This window comes from Tyto alba, unplaced genomic scaffold (genome assembly GCF_018691265.1).
Source record: "Tyto alba isolate M040663 unplaced genomic scaffold, T.alba_DEE_v4.0 Super-Scaffold_27, whole genome shotgun sequence".
Lineage (NCBI taxonomy): Eukaryota > Metazoa > Chordata > Aves > Strigiformes > Tytonidae > Tyto > Tyto alba.
In genome coordinates this window covers 21267036-21285617 of record NW_024881301.1, presented here as the reverse complement: position 1 = coordinate 21285617, position 18582 = coordinate 21267036, and the positions used below count along the sequence as shown (strand labels likewise).

Genomic DNA, 18582 nt, shown 5'->3' with positions numbered 1-18582 from the left:
CACAGACTGAAACTCCACCACATTAACTGGTTCGTGAAAAAGGAGCAGAGACAGATCTTACCTTTAAGAACTTGACATAAATATAATGTAAGAGAAAATAAATTAACTGATAGTCAAGTATATAAGGACACATTAAGATAATGTAATTATCAATACTGGCAATGGTGCCAAGACATCAAGAGCCTATCAGATGTCATTATAGACACATAAAAATAATTCAAAGATACTACTGAATAAACATTTGCAACATTTACAAACATTTGGAATAGCGTGGTAGAATGCATGTGAGAGCGTGTGTCGGTTTATATAAGACTGCGTTTGTCAAAACCAGAGAAAAGAAAGTTTTTATGCATTGAATGAAAGCGTGCACAAGACACTTGGTCTATACTTCAGAGACGCAATCCTAAAAACTGCAAAGGCTTAATCTGAAGGTGCAAAGTGAAAGTCCACTCAGAGATGAAACTCGAATTACACATCACAAGATTGGCAAGTGATGCTAACCAAGGAAGAATGACAGGGTTAATAAGGTAATTTAGAGGAAGAGATTAGGAACTTTGTTTTAAATGCACAAAGAGCAGCCAAAAGCTAACTACCAGAAGTTGACACTGAGCAGAGAGAAAGCTCTAGCTGACTCACTGAAAGAGTTAACCTTTTGTGGGAATCTTCTCATGCTATAGTACATCCAGTCAAATTCCTTGGTCCCCTCCAGCTTAGTAGCAACACAGATAACTTTCCCCTGTGCTTTTTAACTCTAGCAGGCATGACAGTTCTTTATTGGCAGAAGTGGTATGGAAAACAGAGAAGTTGTTTTGGAGAACTGACTCCTGTATTTAGAACTCAAGTTCTTAAAAACACTGTTCTGAAGGTACTGAAGGTGAAAGCAGCTGGGCTATCCTATGTAAAGCTTTCAACTTATAGTAGGGCAGAAGCTGCAACCTGAAAAGCACTTTTATCACAGCAAATGTGTGGCCCCTGTAAAGCAGTATAGTTTTATAGAGTACCAGCTGAAGAAAATAATTAAGCAGAGAAGAACACAACAATTTAAAAGCACTGGCATAGGAAACAGATGAACTAAGTAGCTCAATGACAATGAAGCACTGCATACAGCAGTCAGTATCAGTAGTCAAGACCGTCCTTTATTTAATGTCATTGAGCACACCCACTCGTTTGTACATTCTCTTATATGCTCAAAGAAGATCATATCCAGTGTCTTTACACCACTTTAAACAATGCTTCAGAATATGTTTTTATTAATCTGTTTCAAAGGCTGGCAAACTTTTAGATATAAGATCATGCATTCACATAACTGTTGCAGTACTGTCAGTCCCAAAATACAGAGAAGTTAATGAAACATGATGTTCTGGCTTTAAACAAAACATCAGTTTCTGAGATTTCAAGTCTGCTGTTTCCTGTTCTAATTTCTAAACTCTCTGGGTTAGAAATTTACTTTTTTTTTTTAAGCTTCACTTGATAGTTAAATTCAGTTACCTGAAACCATGAGAAAGGACTCCAGATGTAATACCCATACATTCATGAGAAAATCTTGCAAGATAAAAATAATTTCTGGCGTTACCTGTGTGAATGCGACTATGTCTCTCCAGCTGACTCGGCTTAGCGAAAGCTTTTTCACAAGTATCGCACTTAAACACTCTAGGCTTCTGGGAACTCAGTGAAGGTCCAGCCTGATGGGTTTGCATGTGTTCCTAAGCCAGTGTAGAAAAACATACATTTCAGACCATTAAAAAAAACTTCAGTATTTAATGTAGAAATGTATTCACACTTTGAGGACAAAACCAGAGGAACTCAGTCATCAGTAGACAAGCTGTCAATGAATACAAATCAATAAAAAAAAATAAAAATAAAAATCACTAAGGTCCTTACAGGTAAGAAAGCAGAATGAGGGTATGACATGTTTTATCTTTATGAATAAGCATTAATTACGGTTCTAAATTCAGTGGTTTTAATTCACTGATGCTGGGCCCAGAAGTTTTGCAAATTCAAAGGAGTAGCTTATGTTATCTATCAATTTTTTTCACTTAAATCTCTGTATTAATACCAAGATGCAATTCAGATTACAAAAGAAAGCAAATACAAACATATTTAATTTAAAAATCTGATCAAGAACTGCATGTGAAACAGTATTGTGAGTACTTGTCCCCTTTCTAAAATGTGTGTGGATATTCTTTTCTAGTCTATTCATTACAGACTGGACTATTAATCAGTCTTAAAATATAATACTACAGTGAATGAAATCTACTGAAAAGCTCTCCTAAGAGCTACTTAATATAAAGACATTGCCTCTGGCTCCAGAAATTTCTTGCAATAAATTCTGCAAAGCTGGCAAAATTCTGGGCAAGTTATAAAGTATGCTTGGTCATTTCATAAAGTACTTCTTCAAATTGCTGCCTCTTAGTATTTCTTAGATAGGATACTGGCCTGGACATACCACTTGTCTAGTACAGCCCAATATTCCTAAAAAGAACATTCTTTAATCTCATTAAAAGCTTAAACACACCACTAATTTTTCTGAAAAGTCTTGGAAGTATCATAATCTAGAGAAAACTGCACAAAAAATATCACTAGACAACAGTAATAATATAAGAATATTTAAAACAAATGCTTCCTCTACAGATGTCACTTGTGCTTACAAGAAAAAGCATCTAAAAATCAAGTGATAAACTGCAAAGCAGATAGCTTCCTATGATCCCAAAAGCTTATCTGTAAATCAGGATTAGCAATGATGACATACGTAAGCAAATAAAGTAACTGAAATCTTTTTCTGGCACCGTTATTTGCACAACAGGCATTCACATTTTTCTTTCTGTGGTCAATATATGCATTAAAATCCTTTTGCTGCTCCAGGAAAGAGTTCTCTATCTGTGTATATATTATATAACTTAGACTCCTGCTCTCAGACCTCTCACACTGTAAAAGGAAAAGAAAGGTAAAGGGATAATAGGTACCTTTCATTAATATCACAAAAAGTCAAAAAAAAAAAAAAAGTTAACAGAACAGTCAACTGTGATTACCAAATACCTTGAGATGTGTTGCCCTCTTAAAGGCTTTATTGCAGACATGGCAAACATGTATTCTCTCCTTGCCGTGAACCTCTTTACTATGGTGCATCAACATGGTGGCTGAAGAAAAGGTTTGACTACACTCAAAACACTGGTGCACGCGACCTTCTTTTTCTGCTTGACTGCTTTTAGTCACATTAGGAGAAACCTCTGTCACCTAGAACAATTTACAAAAACACTATCAAATAATTTCATATGCACATCCACAACAGTGGTTTATTTTTCAAAATCTACGTAAATGTGGCCAATTTTTGGAGAGTACTTACAGGTAACTTACCAACACGAAGGAAATAAGTAAGTTTACTTAATATATAAGTAAACTTGTATATCATTGCTTTTAAGAATGACATGTACATATTTTAAGAAAACAGAAAGATTATAGTAACTATGATAAAATTAATTTACACATCATAAATATAATGTGTTTGTATCAGTATTTTCCTATATTCAGTTTTATATTTCTGAGCATTTCAGATGATTCTCACATTTCTCACTGAACAAAATTCAAAGCCAAAAACATTTCAGACAAGTAAGATTTTTACAGAGGAGAATAATATTTTCTATTTGTTTAATTTGTTCATTGGGGACTGTATTTTCATAAAGCTCTGAGCTACCAACACAAAGTTCCAGAAGAATGGAAACACAATGAAAAGTTGACAGTATTTGGATGGAGTTGTGATGCATTTTTGTTTCGTTTTAGTCAGTAAGGAGTGTTTGGAAAATTTTACTTTCTTCAAATAAAGTAACACCAAATTCCTTCAACTTTCTAGATACAAAAGAATCTTAAATACAGTAACTTATAGAAAGAAACAAATGAACATGAAGAAAAGGTAAAGGAAGTAGCACTCCAAATGAATTATTCGGGATGAACTAAACTTGAAAAAATACAGAACATAGCATTATAATATTTATTATAATATATATAATTAATTACTATAAACTTGTCTATATCAGAAAGTAAAGATGCAATAGAAAACACATTGAATGAAATGACAAAAAAATCCCGTGTGTGTGCACATGCATGTGTGTGCTTGTTTCCAATTAGTTGGAACCTCTCAGGAAAAGGGTGAAGTGTTGAAAGGTCAATCAACGTAGTCAATATGATTAAAGAAAACACGCAACATTACAGTGAATGATAGAAAACTAGTTTACATTAGTGTTACATCTTGACTGTTATTACAGTAGTACTACTTAGGCACAGTCACACTTTACAGGTGACATGATAAGCCTTATGAAATGGCACCCTGATTTATGAAAGCATGTATTTTGAAAGACACAAAAAATCTAGTTTTAAATCCAGAAGAGTAAGAAAATATGTTCATGTTAAATTTTAAAACAACCATCTTCACAGAGTATCTGAACATTAAAATTGTTAAGAACTCCCACTCGTAAGCATATGCAAATGTGAAAATCATATGCACAAGATGTTATTAGAAATACAGAACAGTTCAAGCTGAAAGGGATGGCTTGAGATAGTCTAGTCCAACCTCCCCAGAGCACACTCAGGGCCATGCCCAGACATGTTTTGAATGTCACCCAGGACGGAGACTCTATAACCTCTCTGGACAACCTCTTCCACGGTTCAACCACCCTCACAGTGAAACAGGGTTTCTTTGTGCTCAGATGGAATTTTGTACTCATTTCCTCTTTTCTTTTCACTGGGTGTCACTGAGTAGAGTCTGGCTCCACCTGCTTTACTCCCTCTCCCCTCAGACATTTATGTACATGGATAAGAACCCCCTGACCCAGAGCCTGCTCTCTTTTAAGCCAAACTGTCCCAGCTCTCTCAGACTCTCCTATGTTGGATGCTCCAATCATCTCAAGTCATCTCTGTAGCCCTCTACTGCACTCACTCCTGTATATCCATGTCTCTTGTACTGCGAGGCCCAGGACCAGAAACAGCACTCCAGATGATGCGTTCTCACTGCTACTGAGGGGATGATCAACCACCTTGACCAACTGGCAACACTCTTCTTAATGCATCCCAGAATGCTGTTGGCTGCATTTGTCACATTGCTGGCTCATGGTTAATTACCTGTCCACCGATACCCCCCGGTCTGTCTCTGAAACGCTGCCTTCCTGCTGCCCTCAGTGTGCACTAGTGCATAGGGTTGTCCTCCAGGGACAGGACTTTGCAGGTCCCTTTGCTGATCTTTGTGAAGCTCCTGTTGGCCCAGTTCTCCAGGCTGTTGAGGTCCCTCTGCATGGCAGCACACCAATTCAGTCTGTTAACTACTCCTTCCAGTTTTCTGTCACCTATAAACCTGCCAAACATGCACTCCAACATGCACATCACTAATGAAGAACATTAATGAACAGTACTAGCCCCAATATTTGAACCTGGTCTTGAGATGGACTTTGCTCCATAGATCACAACCCCTTTGAGACCAGCAGTTCAGCTAGTTTTCAATCCAACTCACTGTTCCATTTTGCTAGCCCATACTTTATCAGCTTGCCTACGAGAAAGTTATAGGAGACAATATCAAAAGCCTTACTGAAGTCAAGACAAACCAAATCCACTGGTCCCCTCATCCATCAAGCCTGTCATCTCTTCATGGAAGACTCTCAGGTCAGATAGGCATGATTTCCACTCCACAAATCCCTGCCGACTACTCCCAATAACCTTCTTGTCCTTCATGTGTTTGGAAATGCTTTCCAGGATTATTTGCTGTACCACCTTCCCAGGGACTGAGGTGAGGGTGACTATCCTGTACTTCCCCAGATTCTCTACCCTGCCCTTCTTGAAGGCAGAAGTAACTTTTGCTTTCTCCCAGTCTTCAGGAACCTCTCCTGATTGCTGTGACCTTTCAAAGATATTAGACAGTGGTCTCATGACATCAGCCATCTCCCTTAGTACTTGTGAGTGTACCCCATCATCAACGGATTTGTGTATGATCCTCCTCCACTGAGGATATGTATTCAACACTCCACCCTTTACTACTGATCTGGAATTGCAGAAGACAAATCTTACCAGTAAAAGTGAAGAAAAAAGGGACACTCAGTACACACTAGCCTTTTCCAAATCTCCTGTCACCAGGTCCTCTGCCCCAATCTGTAGCAGGCTGCCTCATCTTCCTTTTGTTGCTGATATACCTGTAAAAGCCTGTCTTGTTAAATTTGAAGTCCCTTTCAGATACAACTCCAGGTGGGCTTTGAATTTCCCAAACTTGACTCTATGTCCTTGAATGGTGTCTCTGTACTCCTTCAAGGTCACCCGATCCTGCTTCCAATAATATATGCTTCTTTTTTATGTCTGAATTTTGTCAGGAGCTTCTTGTTCCTCCACACTGGTTTCCCGTCATCTTTGACTTCCTACACTGGAGATTGATGATTCTTGAGCTTGGAGGACAACATATAAAATCAACCAGTATTCCTGGTCTTCCTTCTCTCCAGGTCTGCTTAGCATACTATTATTCCAAGCTGTACAGGGTTTGCATGGCAAGGTTTTGGTAGCAGGAGGGCTACAGGAGAGGCTTCTTTTCCCCCATGTCTGACAGACCTGCTGCTGGCCAAGGTCAATACCATCAGCAATGGTGGCAGTGCCTCTGGGATAACATACTTAGGGAGGGGGAAAATACTACTGTGCAACAGCAGCAGCAGCGAGAGAGGAGTGATAAAATGTGTGAGAAACAACTCTGCAGACACCAAGGTCAGTGGAGAAGGAAAAGAGGAGGTACTCCAGGCACCGGAGCAGAGACTCCCACACTGGAACAGGTGGATGCCCGAAGGAGGCTGTGACCTCATGGGAAGCCCACACTGGAGCAGGCTCCTGGCAGGACCTGTGGCCCCGTGGAGAGAGGAGCCCACGCTGGAGCAGGTTTGCTGGCAGGACTTGTGACCCCGTGGGGGACCCACCCTGGAGCAGTCTGTTCCTGAGGGACTGCACCCCATGGAAGGGACCCACGCTGGAGCAGTTTGTGAAAAACTGCAGCCACTGGGAAGGGCTCATGTTGAAGAAGTTCATGGAGGACTGTCTCCTGTGGGAGGGACCTCACACTAGAGCAAGGGAAGAGTGTGAGGAGTCCTCCCCCTGAGGAGGAAGGAGCAGCAGAGACAACGTGTGATTAACTGACCACAACCCCTACTTCCCTCCTCACTGTATTGCTTGTGGGGAAGAGCTAGAGAATTTTTGAGTAAAGTTGAGCCTGGGAAGAAGGGAGGGCTGGAGGGGGGAAGATGTTTTATGATTTAGTTTTTTTTCTCATTATCCTACTCTGATTTGATTGGTAATAAATTAAATTAATTTTCCCCAAGTCAAGTCTGATTTGCCCATGATGGTAATTTGTGAGTGATCTCTCCCTGTCCTTACCTTGCCCCACAAGCTTTTCATTATCTTTGTTATATTTTCTCTCCTCTGTCCAGATGAGGAGGTGAGTGACAGAGCAGCTTTCATAGGCACCTGGTGTCCAGCCAGGGTCAACCCACCACACAAGCAGATTCTCTGAACAAACCAAAGTCTGCTCTCCTGATGCCCAGGGTTGTGATCCTGCTATTTGCCTTAATTCCTTCCCTCAGGATCCTGAACTCCACAATCTCATGGTCACTGCAACAAAGTATGCCCCTGAGCTTCATATTCCACATCAGTTCTTCCATGTTTGCAATTATCAGGACCAGAACACCACCACCACTTTCTGGCTTCTCAATCATCCGTTACAGGAATTTATCATCAACACACTCCAGAAACTTCCTAGATTCCTTGTGTCCTGCTTGCTGCCCTTCCAACAGATCTTAGGCAGGTTGAACCCATGTGAACCAGGGACTGCAAAACACAAATTTGTTTAGGTCGCAAAGGACCTCTTGAGATCATCTAGTTCAACTCCTCTACTCAAGAAGGGTCAAGTTAGGGCAAGTTACCCAAGAACCAAGATGAAAATGTCATGTTCGATTTCTACCTGATCAGGCAATCTGTAGCAGATGACTAGTATTCACAAGTGTTGCCCACGTGCGTCTGCTTGCCAATCCTTACCCATAAGGTCTCCGTTGGCTCACCATCCAGGCAGAGCTCCATGCATTCCTGCTTCCTGTCTTGCCAGTCTGTCCTTCCTAAAGATCCTGCATCCAGCCGTGGCAGCGCTTCAGTTGTGTGAGCTGCAGCACCTTCTCTCTCTGATTCCAATGAGATCGCAGCCCCGCAACTACATGCAGACGTCTAATTCCTCTAGTTTGTTCCCCATGCTGCATGCATCAGTGTACAGGCACTTCAGAAAGACACCCAGTTGTGACATTTTTCCAAGAAGAGTGTTGAAGTTTCCTCTATTAGATTGTTGTCTCAGTACCTTTATTCATACACATACACTTGATGTGAGCCCCCTCCCTTCAGTCTTTAATATTTTCAAGGTTTCTCATGCCTATATCAGCCACAACTTGCCCACATCTTGCCCCACCACTTCTTCATTTGATTGTGGGTCACCACCTGCCTCTACCATTTTTTCTATTTTAGAGCTGACACTACCAGGTTGGTTGAAAACGTTCATTTTGCCTTTAACAAGAGAAGTCTGAACTATTTCTAATATTAATACTATATTACATATGTAAAAGTTTCTATTGAAAATCAAATACATAGGAAGTTGAAAAGATTTTGTGTTGCACCACTATTAAAGCAATCTGGTTACAAAAACAGAATGGAAAAGATGTAGCAATAGGTGTTATCATTTTCCACAGCTCTCAACTTTGTTTTTATTATCTAATTATAAACTTACCCAGAAATTTTTGGAGTAATCTGTGTTGAGAGCACAGTTACGTAATTTGTAGAAAGCAACACATTAGTTACATTTCTTTTTGTATATGAAAAATTGTGTTTAACTCAAAACATAAAACAAAATCTGGGTGACTAGGAAGTGACAATGAACCTCTTCCCAATACTCTTATTGGGGAATGACATCAGCCTTCTTGCTTCAGGATATAGAAGAATCATTCCAGTATTTTGACTAAATAATGTCCTTTACCCACAAAAGATACAGAAATATATTGTATCTACCTGATATGTTATTTCATCAGAGTTTGCAGATGTTGAATGGGGTGTATGGCTCACCAGTATGACTTGCTGCGAGCCTGATCCACTTTGGCTAGAGAGACTGGAATCTGTGAGTATAGCAGGGAACTGCTGACCCTGTCAAAGAGGGGAGAGAAAAAAAACAAGGTAGAATAACTACATTTAAACAGCTAACTGTATTTCTGCAAATTATTTTTTTTTATTCTCCCTTGCAAAATACCATTCCAGAATCCTATCTGAACAAATGCCACTGTTTTCTCTCCTTTTCTCCTTCCCTTTTAAGTCTAGCAATTTAAGGGTAACAACAGTTAGAAGTCTGTAAGAGTAGAGATTCAGATCTGATTCATTTTTTCCCAGCCTTGCATCAACTGCTGAATGTTTCAGCCTTTGCTTGTCTTTGTCTCTTCAGGGGATACTTTCTTTAACCCCTAAATTCTGCTTTCCTAAATGGTCTTCCCACAATATCTTCCTTTTTTTTTTTAATCTCTTAATTAAGCCTACTTCCAGACCACATGAAATTAAGGTACAAAATTACTACTTAAGATATAAGATTACTAATATCATACTACTACTTCTATTTCTACATTACTGTTAAGGACTTTTCAGTTTCCCCAGGAAACACAGTACCTTTATGTACTACCTGTCTATTCATCACGATTCCAATAACACACATGGCATTTGCATAGTACCCAAAAAAATGCCTTATTTTTGTCTGCCTTAACATGCCAGAAATCACAAATGTGTCATAAAAACTATTTAAGAAGTCTTGCCTTCCCCTCTCCAGAGCAAAACTGCAGAGGGAAGCATATGATCATCCTCATAGATTTTGCTTTACCAGGTTTAAATCACAGCATATGCTAGACAAATATTTCATTTATATACATTTACACATTGTAATTGAGGTAAAAAAGTAAGTAAAAATCAATCTAAACCTATTTAAACCAAGAAAGTAGAAGAAACAGCCCAAGTTTTCAAGTGTACTATCTACACTGAAATGCTAACCACCCAGTGACCGTAAATTTTCACTTTCAAGTCTTCTAATATTATTTGTTGACTGTTTCTTTTAACCCCCACTCTATAAATTCTATTTGCCAACATGTCTTTGGTTCTTGATGACACCACAAAAATCTTAAATTATACTAAAAAATAATCTGATGTTAAAGCTACTGGGGAGATGACAGTCCATAGAACACTATTCTTATAAAATTTGTTATAACACTACCTGTTATTATAGACAGTCAATTTCATTTAGATTCTGTCCTATTATTTTCTGTGAAAGGAACTGTTGCAACTGCTCTTCAACTCTTGTGTTGACAAGGAAGAAGAGAAAAATTTACCATATAAAACAATAAAAAGTTTAGGAATACTAAGCTGTATTACCGAATAGTAATGATGAAGTACACAGTTTAGATTATCACTAAAAACTGATCTCAAATGTTTGAAACAGTAGAATCTATCTGTTCACTGCAAAAAAAAACCCTGCAAAGTTTATCTGTATTTCTGTTTAAATAGTTTATGCTTCTAGATGCCAGTGTGCACACACTGCTGGCAGAAAGAAGGAAAGTTAACTGAATTTTCAAATGCTATGTATTTACAGGACAAAATTATTTTCTAAGAAGTCGTCCTGCTCTGTAAAACAGTAACATAAACTAATCTGTCAGTTCATAAAAGCATTTCTTACCTGTGAAGTGATATTAAGTGTAACTGCATCAAGACCACCTGATAACATTCCCTGAGTGTCAGCAAGAGTCAAAGTGACACTACCATCTCCTCCAACTCCTGATGAAGACATTACCAAATTCTGGGCAGAAACTGTAGACTGAGATATGGGTGTTGTTGAAGAAAGGTTTGTTCCACCTGTTGTATTAAGCTCTGGTATATATGCAAAATAGTAAAAAAAATAATCTGTTACATACATAAATTCTTAGCTGCAAACTTATTTTAATTGAACTCAATTTCTATTCGTCATTTGCTAGGCCCTTCTATTTTGGAAGCAAATATATCAGTTAAACAGCTAATCACATGCCAAGAAGTGTCAGAGTCAGATGATAAAACTGGAAAAATTACATCTACATGTAGTTTGATGGAAATCATACTGCAAAGCAGTAACACTGTAAAATAGTATGTAAGAGATGACTCATTACCAAAAAAAACACCTGAAGAAGTTTCACGTTACATGTTTCTGTAGTCTGACTATTTTCAGAATTCTCAGTGAAATACACTTTGACTCACAACATTAAAACCAAAATTCAGTAACTCCATAACACAACACTCCCATCTTGCCCCTGTAATATGGTTGATAATCCATAATAGCAAAAAAGACCAGTTTATTATTAATAGGTATTTCATAACAGTCTGTTTATAAAAGCTATATAATAGTTTATTATATATTCTCCAACATGTGACTAGAGGCCTCATGGTTCTCAGTTTATTATAAGCCTCTCAAAAACCTGAGAAGATAATGCAGAAGGTACTACAATACAACTGTCTGTTTTTACTATTTCATTTATTAATGAATTACACAAGAGCACGCCTTAACCTTTAAATCTTATAGGATCTTCTGGGGTAGGCTTCCCCCAGTATGACATTAAAGCAGATTTGCTTTATAGATGTATATGAGCATTAAAGGAAGCTATGAAAGGAAACATACAAAGGAAAAGGAAGATAGAGAAAATTTAAATATGCGTAACAGTGAAGAAAATTATTTACATATCAGTAATAAGTCTGTATTAGTGAAGCCTGCTGCAACCAAACAGTGCAACCAATGCAACTTGCTGCACTGGTTGAAAGTATGAACCACTATATCCATGCACATGTGTTTGTGTGTGTATATAAACAGATATAGGTAAAAATTCATACACATACTTCAAATTTCAACACTTGAATATTAGAGCAAATTTGATCTAAAGGATATTTATAATCTGTCTGCAGCAAATGTATTAGATTTCTTTGTCCTCCAATTTATAGAAAAAGGCCTTCAATATTCCTGTAACTGCCTCAAAGTACGAATTTTCAATGTCCTCTTGTTTTCATTTTCTCCTTACAATGTGAAGTTAAGTTAATTTAAACCAGCCTATCAATTTAAAGCTATCAAGAACACACACAAAACCATGCAATTCCTCAATCATAATATGCAAGATTATACCATTTCGTATTTAGTCTAATATTTATTTTTTAACAAAATGTTATCACTGTATGCATACCTGGAGCATTTAGTGAAGTGCCCTGAGAAAGCAGCTGGTCATTGCTTATAGTTAATGTAGCACCTGTAGTTTGACTGTTGATGGTTGGTGCTGTCAGCCTTAAACCACTATTCAGGTCACTGCTTCCAGAATTATGCTGAATAAGATCTTGGCCTGAATAGAAATTAGTCCTATTGTAACTGGAAATGTCTCAATGTTATTCTGCTACTGTACTTAGAACTATAAAGAAGTGATCATAAAATAAGAGAAGGAGCAAATACAACCAAAATACAAAATTAATTTCTACATATGCAGATTTTTTTGTAGAGGTTTGACAAGTTTTTAATACAGATGGGATTATGCATATCTAGATACTAACATGTAGAGAAATACCCAAGATTATTAAGATTTAGACAAATATTGATCTTACTTATCAAGGCACCAAATTCAAAAAAATATAAAAATCTAGAAAACTAAAGGCTAATGGTTAAAATGTGATTTTTCTGATCTACTATACAGATAATATATTGCATTGAACCTGTCCTCTTTTTTAAAAACATCATTTTGCATGCTGTTAATTTTGTAGAACGGTCAACAAGCACAGAACATACAGAAACTGAAAGCAGACTCTATCAGTTGTTAGACACCTATACTCCATTTTTCTTACATAAGTGAACATCCATTAACAAGCAGAAAACCACAGGTGGAGCACCCTGACACCTTAACACAGACATTATTGTCATGATACTATTGTCATAACACCAAACGTTACAGGAAATGGAAGAAAAGAGAAAAATAGGAAAAGAAATAAATAAAAAGGGAAAAAGAAAAGGAAAGAAAGAGAATAGCACTGAATATTATACTGAATCAATTAAAGAAATGTTACAATACAAAATACAAACTGTCTTTGGGGGAAACAGAAAGATATTTATAGTGTATATAGGATCAGTCTCCTAGAGGCAGGAAGAACGTTGGCCTAAATTTATTCACAGAAACCTGAAGCATTAACTACATATTATGAAGACTGAATAGTACATCTCAAAGAATAATCAGAACATCTATTAGAATATGGTTCCACAGGCATATAAAGAAAACAAGATTAAATAAGCTCATCCCCATTGCCTGCCCTGCTTGTTCCTGTCCCAGTACTACCCAGGAGTTGCGCTACCCCAGGTGAGGCACAGCAAGGACATAAGGACTGGTTATATGGGCTTTGTCACAGAGATTAACATCTGTTGACTCAAAGCTATGAATAAAATAGGGAACTAATCTAACGTGTCCTCAAAGCAAATGTATGGGGTTTTCAAAAGTAGATCTGGGGAATATCTTTTAAAGCTATTGAACATAAAAAATACTCCATGGGAAAGCTGTGGACTGTGAAAATATCCTCAAATGCTGCTGTAATGTTACCTTATAAACGCTACCTTATAAAATGGAGATCTGGCACCATTAAAGATCATTAAAAATACCAACCAGAAATTGTAAGGGTGATTTCTTGAGGGCTTCCTGATGAGCTTGTAGTAGTAGAACCTGAAGCATGAGCTAGAACTTGACTCAAACTGGAATTATTTATGGTCAACATTATCTCATGTTGTCCATTTGAAGATGATACCATACCCTGTGAAGTCATGACTTGAGAGATGTCCTGCGCACCTAAGTGCACAAAAAAAATTCCATGAAGATCTTTTCTTTATAACAGACACAATTTTGTAAAGCAATTAATACATTATTTTATGAACTACTGTAAAAGATGTAGCCAAGGTATGATGCTAGAACTTGTACACTGAAGAAAAAAAATGTTTTCCTATCCAATTTATTCCTCTGTCAGTTAAGATCTTCAGAACAAAGATTTTGTATTTTTCTAAAAACTATAAACATTCCTCAGTATTTCCATTATATAGTCCAAAAAAAATAAAAATAAAAATAATATATTCAAAAATGGTAACACAAAGTTGTAAAACTTGCTGAAGATGCTCATACAAGAACTGTATGCATATTTTATTAAAGGAGGTATTTGGTGAGGGAGGGTGGGGTGGGATTTTCTGACTGTGGGTATAACATAAGTGAAACTAAGAAATTCAAAGCACAATAGAACTACTGACATTGCTTACCACTAGTGCTGGTTGTCAGCACAGACTCTTGCTCAGATAGGGATCCTATTGTCATGTTTGCAGATGATGTTACTGTGGGCTGCAAAGACAGGCCTGATATAGGCTGAATAACCACATTAGCTGGCACCGCATTTTCTGTTGCCTGGAGGGAGGGATTCTGTGGAGCCATATTGGGATCTCCAGTTAACTGCTGAGCAAGTAAATTACTCTGCTGTAATGTCTGCTGTAGAATACTTGGATCGATCTGAAAAGCAAGTTTTCAGTCTGATCAATCTGAAGTTAACAAATGCAGGTTACAGGAATATTCCTAACATAAACCCAGAATTCCTATTCATTGCATAGATATAGATATATAATATTTAAACTTCATAATTAACAATTTTAAACTTAAATTTATTTTTTAAAGTGTCTGTATATAGCCAGTCTCCAAAGTCACTACGTAAACAGTCTATTCAGCTTCACTTGTAGATTTGTCTCTTCCTTCCCTCTGCAAAGTGTTTGGGAAATAACGATCACAGTTATGCAGGAGCATGCTACGGACCAGGGACCCACACAGCTGGCATTCTGTACTGTCTTATTGTTGCATGTAACGCTTATCACTGTCTTCAGGTCTTTGAAAGTGAAAACACATGGAGCAGAGACAAGACTGGTATCAGAAATTATCTATTTTTTTCAGCTCCTAGAGCTCATTAAGGTCCCAGTTCACAGTCAAACAGCTGTTAAAGATAGACATTTTTACTCTTTAGGGATGTTTGGTGATTGAGGAAACCAAAACTAAAATATAGTTTTCTTTGTTTTATGCTAAAAACTTGAGTGAAAAGACTCTGAGCAACCCAATGCGACTCTAAAGATGTCCCTTTCCTGACCTTGGGGTTGGACCTGGTGACCTCCAGAGGTCTCCTCCAACATTAATGATTCTGTGAAACTGATCAAACAAAACCAAGTTCATGAAAATCAATCTTTCACATAATTTCAAATACGAATTTTTAAATGCAATCATCTCACCTTTTTTTTGGTCATTCATTTTACAAGATCAATGGGAATTTAAATTGTGAATCCAAATAATAAAAGCTTGCCAAATAATGCAAGTGCCTTATGTTAAGGAAAATAATGTTCTGTGCAATAATTTGGGTTTGTTTGTTTCTTGGGGGGGTTGGGGAGGTGGGATTGGGTGGGGAGCCTAAAATGCTTTTGAGGAGGCAAAATGTAATTAAAAGAAAAAAAAAAATATATAGATTTTAAAGCAATCTGCCAAAATTCCAGAAGGGTAAAAAACCCTTTAAAACTGAAAAAGAAAGAACCCAAACCAGAAAAAACCCACCACTGTACAGCTATTCTTCAAATCTTCTAACATGGTGTAACTGATATAGCATGGTATTGTCATCTGCCTCACTCAACTCAAGGGAACTCTCAGAATTAGGTACGCTCCTTAAACTTCCTTCAGCCCTCAAAGTGACTATAAAATTAAAAGCAAGAAACTGTGAGCAACCTACCTGTAATGTTATGTTGTTAATACTGGTGGCATCTATTCCAGAAATTTGAACATTTTGTCCAACCAGATTAGCAGCAAGTTGTAACTGTATTCCTTCAAGAGTGGCCAAGCTACCATCTGTCAAGGACACAGTTAAGTCACCTCCAGCTACCAAAGAAAACAGTTATATTATAATGTTTTTCTTTATCATTACTGACTGCCTCTTTTAGCTTGTTTATAAATATAAATTAAATCAATACAAAATCTATACACACACACACATTTATTTATGCCAATAAAAATAATTTGAAGTAGATGATTGCCTATTTTAAAGTTTCATAAACTCTATGTAATTTAAGGATTATTATTATTTAAGCACTTCCTAGCATCTTACAAAACAAGAACCACTCCAGAGTAGCTTTGGAAACCTGGAGAAATTTCGTATATATTTCCTTGGAGAGTGAGCCATGCCTAAATACAAGCATCACTCACACATGATATGCATATTCTGACTCTGAACATACATATGAAACCTACTGCTACCTTTTTGCACAGCACAAACATTGTTCAAGAAGGTATCAAAGTTCATCCTGTGTACTCACATGGATGGAAATAAAGGTACATTAGCATTTGAAATCCAAAATCTTTAGAACTTAGAAAGTTCCTCATTTTAAAAGCTGAACAGACCATCTCTACAAAAGGTCTTGAGAGAATTTAAGGAAAAAGTCACCTTGTATTTAACATACGTTCTCCAAACATCTTCAGTCTGATCAACCAGTTCCTTTTGGTTGACGCTTCAAAAACATCCCCTATCCAAAATCCTTTAGTATAATATATCTGCTTTACAACACACCCACGAATACCTGCTCTGGGCAAAACCCGCATCACTGCTTTTAATTTAAGAAGGTTCTTGCCTCTTGCTAGGACATCTGAACATGGTAAAGACTCCTTCTTATTGTGTTCACTCAAAAATCCAAACAAACATCAGACATTTTTTAATCACAAATTTATCACTAACTGTGCCTGTCAAATAACATTTACCAATGTCTTATGAACAACCAATAGTTTGTTGGTTTTGGACAACAGTTTATGTCAAATCAGATATGCTGGAATGGCTACAGTTAAATATGAGACTGATACATTACTGTGAGTTTGTGGGCATACCTTAAAAATCACAGACTGAAAAACGTGCCAAAGCAGCACAGAAAATCAAAGTCTCACTTCCAGAAGTGACAGACAGATAGTCCAAGACCCCCAGTTTAAGTAGTAAATTTAACAGTACCAGGGAATATTTTCAGATGCCTGAACACTATTTGCCTTTAAAACTGTCTTTGTCCCAAATTTGCCTGAGGCCAGCTAGCACTTACACAAAATTCATGAATGCAATTTAAGCTAGCAAGGATCATTCTCAAAGGTAATCTTCTTGTAACATGAAGCATGTTGGTTATTCTGTGCCAGTTGGCCTCAGAGTTAAAGAATGGTCTGTGGAACATTTAATGTGCTAATGCAGCTGTAGTCACTGTCAATCGGTGAGACTTCATATCCTATGCATTTAATTATTTAACATACATGCCTACACTAGAAGTTCTTTGTATCACTAAAGTATGTGCACTTAAAACACACCCTTCATTATTCATGTAAATAGCTAGTGTACACAAACTTTTCCTATTTCTATGATGTAATGCTTGAATACCAAATAAATCTTACGGAATGGAAAGCGTACAGAATAGCTGCTTTGTTTCTCTCCGTTTTAAGAAAACGCAACAGAGTATTACCAGAAAGAATACAAGTACTCCAGCTACTTCTTATCTATATTTCCTTCCTTTCTGCAGCAGAACTGAAGAGATCTTTTTAGGTGAATGGCATACATTTTCCCCTTTATTCTTAAATAAATAAATATCTACTTATGTCACCAACGTGCATCGAATCACGAATTCAGTACAACTCTTACCTGTTTCGAAGTAGTGTTTGGCATAATTTTCTCAATTCTAATAGAAAGCAAAGTTCAGTACTTGATCTCAACACTACCACCAAGAACTCATCCATCTTTACCTGACACTGAAGCAGGCAGGATAGTCTGGCCCACAAGTCCTTGTTGAAGTAAATTTTGATCAAACTGACTTGTCAAAACGGAGTTATTCATGATGAAAACGTTAGGGTCTGTTGAGGATGAATTAAGAAGACTGACTGGTTGTAGTCCCTCAGCTGAAGTACGGGCAACAGGCTTCCTAACTTTCTTTGTCTCTGGTTTATAATGACACTGTATGTGGGTTTTTCTGCGCCCTGAAGTACGAAACCGCAAATCACAGTGTGGACATTTAAAGGGCTTTGCTCCTGTATGCAGACGCATGTGGACTTTTAGACTCCCTTTTGTAGAAAAAGAATTACTGCACACATGACAACTGAAGAGTTTCTGGCCTGGAAAAGTTTCAAAAATAGAAAGATAAATGATAAAACCTCTAAAAGTCAATAGCATTGATATTTAACCAACAATTAAAAAAAATACAGATTCTAAACTAATTTGATCAGAATAAATTTGAAATAACTGGTCTTTTTCTTTGTGATTTTGGCTGCTTTTCTAATAAATTAAGGATCTCAATGAAGGGTATCTATTTTTTCCTATTTCTAAAACTCAATATACTGTTAGAACTTCCATGCACAATCTTATTTGGTAACCTTGATGCCTCTGTCCTCCTTATCATCTCATTTTTCTGTCTAATCAAGTTGTTTCAACTACACAGCTCATTAA

The 18582-nt window shown here is 37.2% G+C and overlaps 1 protein-coding gene across 8 annotated transcripts in view; it reads right to left on the bottom strand.

The window, feature by feature from the left end:
• The window catches only part of ZNF236 (zinc finger protein 236), a 92538-nt gene that overhangs the window by 5188 nt on the left and 68768 nt on the right, over positions 1–18582 (bottom strand). For 6 of the 8 annotated variants that reach the window (XM_042798062.1, XM_042798061.1, XM_042798056.1 and 3 more), the window contains 9 exons: positions 17886–18251; positions 15856–16001; positions 14363–14606; positions 13725–13904; positions 12273–12425; positions 10751–10941; positions 9055–9186; positions 3037–3234; positions 1574–1703 (listed from right to left, as the gene is read on the bottom strand). In XM_042798062.1, the coding sequence (XP_042653996.1) occupies positions 1574–1703; positions 3037–3234; positions 9055–9186; positions 10751–10941; positions 12273–12425; positions 13725–13904; positions 14363–14606; positions 15856–16001; positions 17886–18251 (1740 nt within the window). Of the gene's footprint in view, positions 1–1573; positions 1704–3029; positions 3235–9054; positions 9187–10750; positions 10942–12272; positions 12426–13724; positions 13905–14362; positions 14607–15855; positions 16002–17885; positions 18252–18582 lie in introns of all 8 variants that reach the window. The other 2 variants (XR_006165779.1, XM_042798057.1) reach the window with 2 other exon arrangements.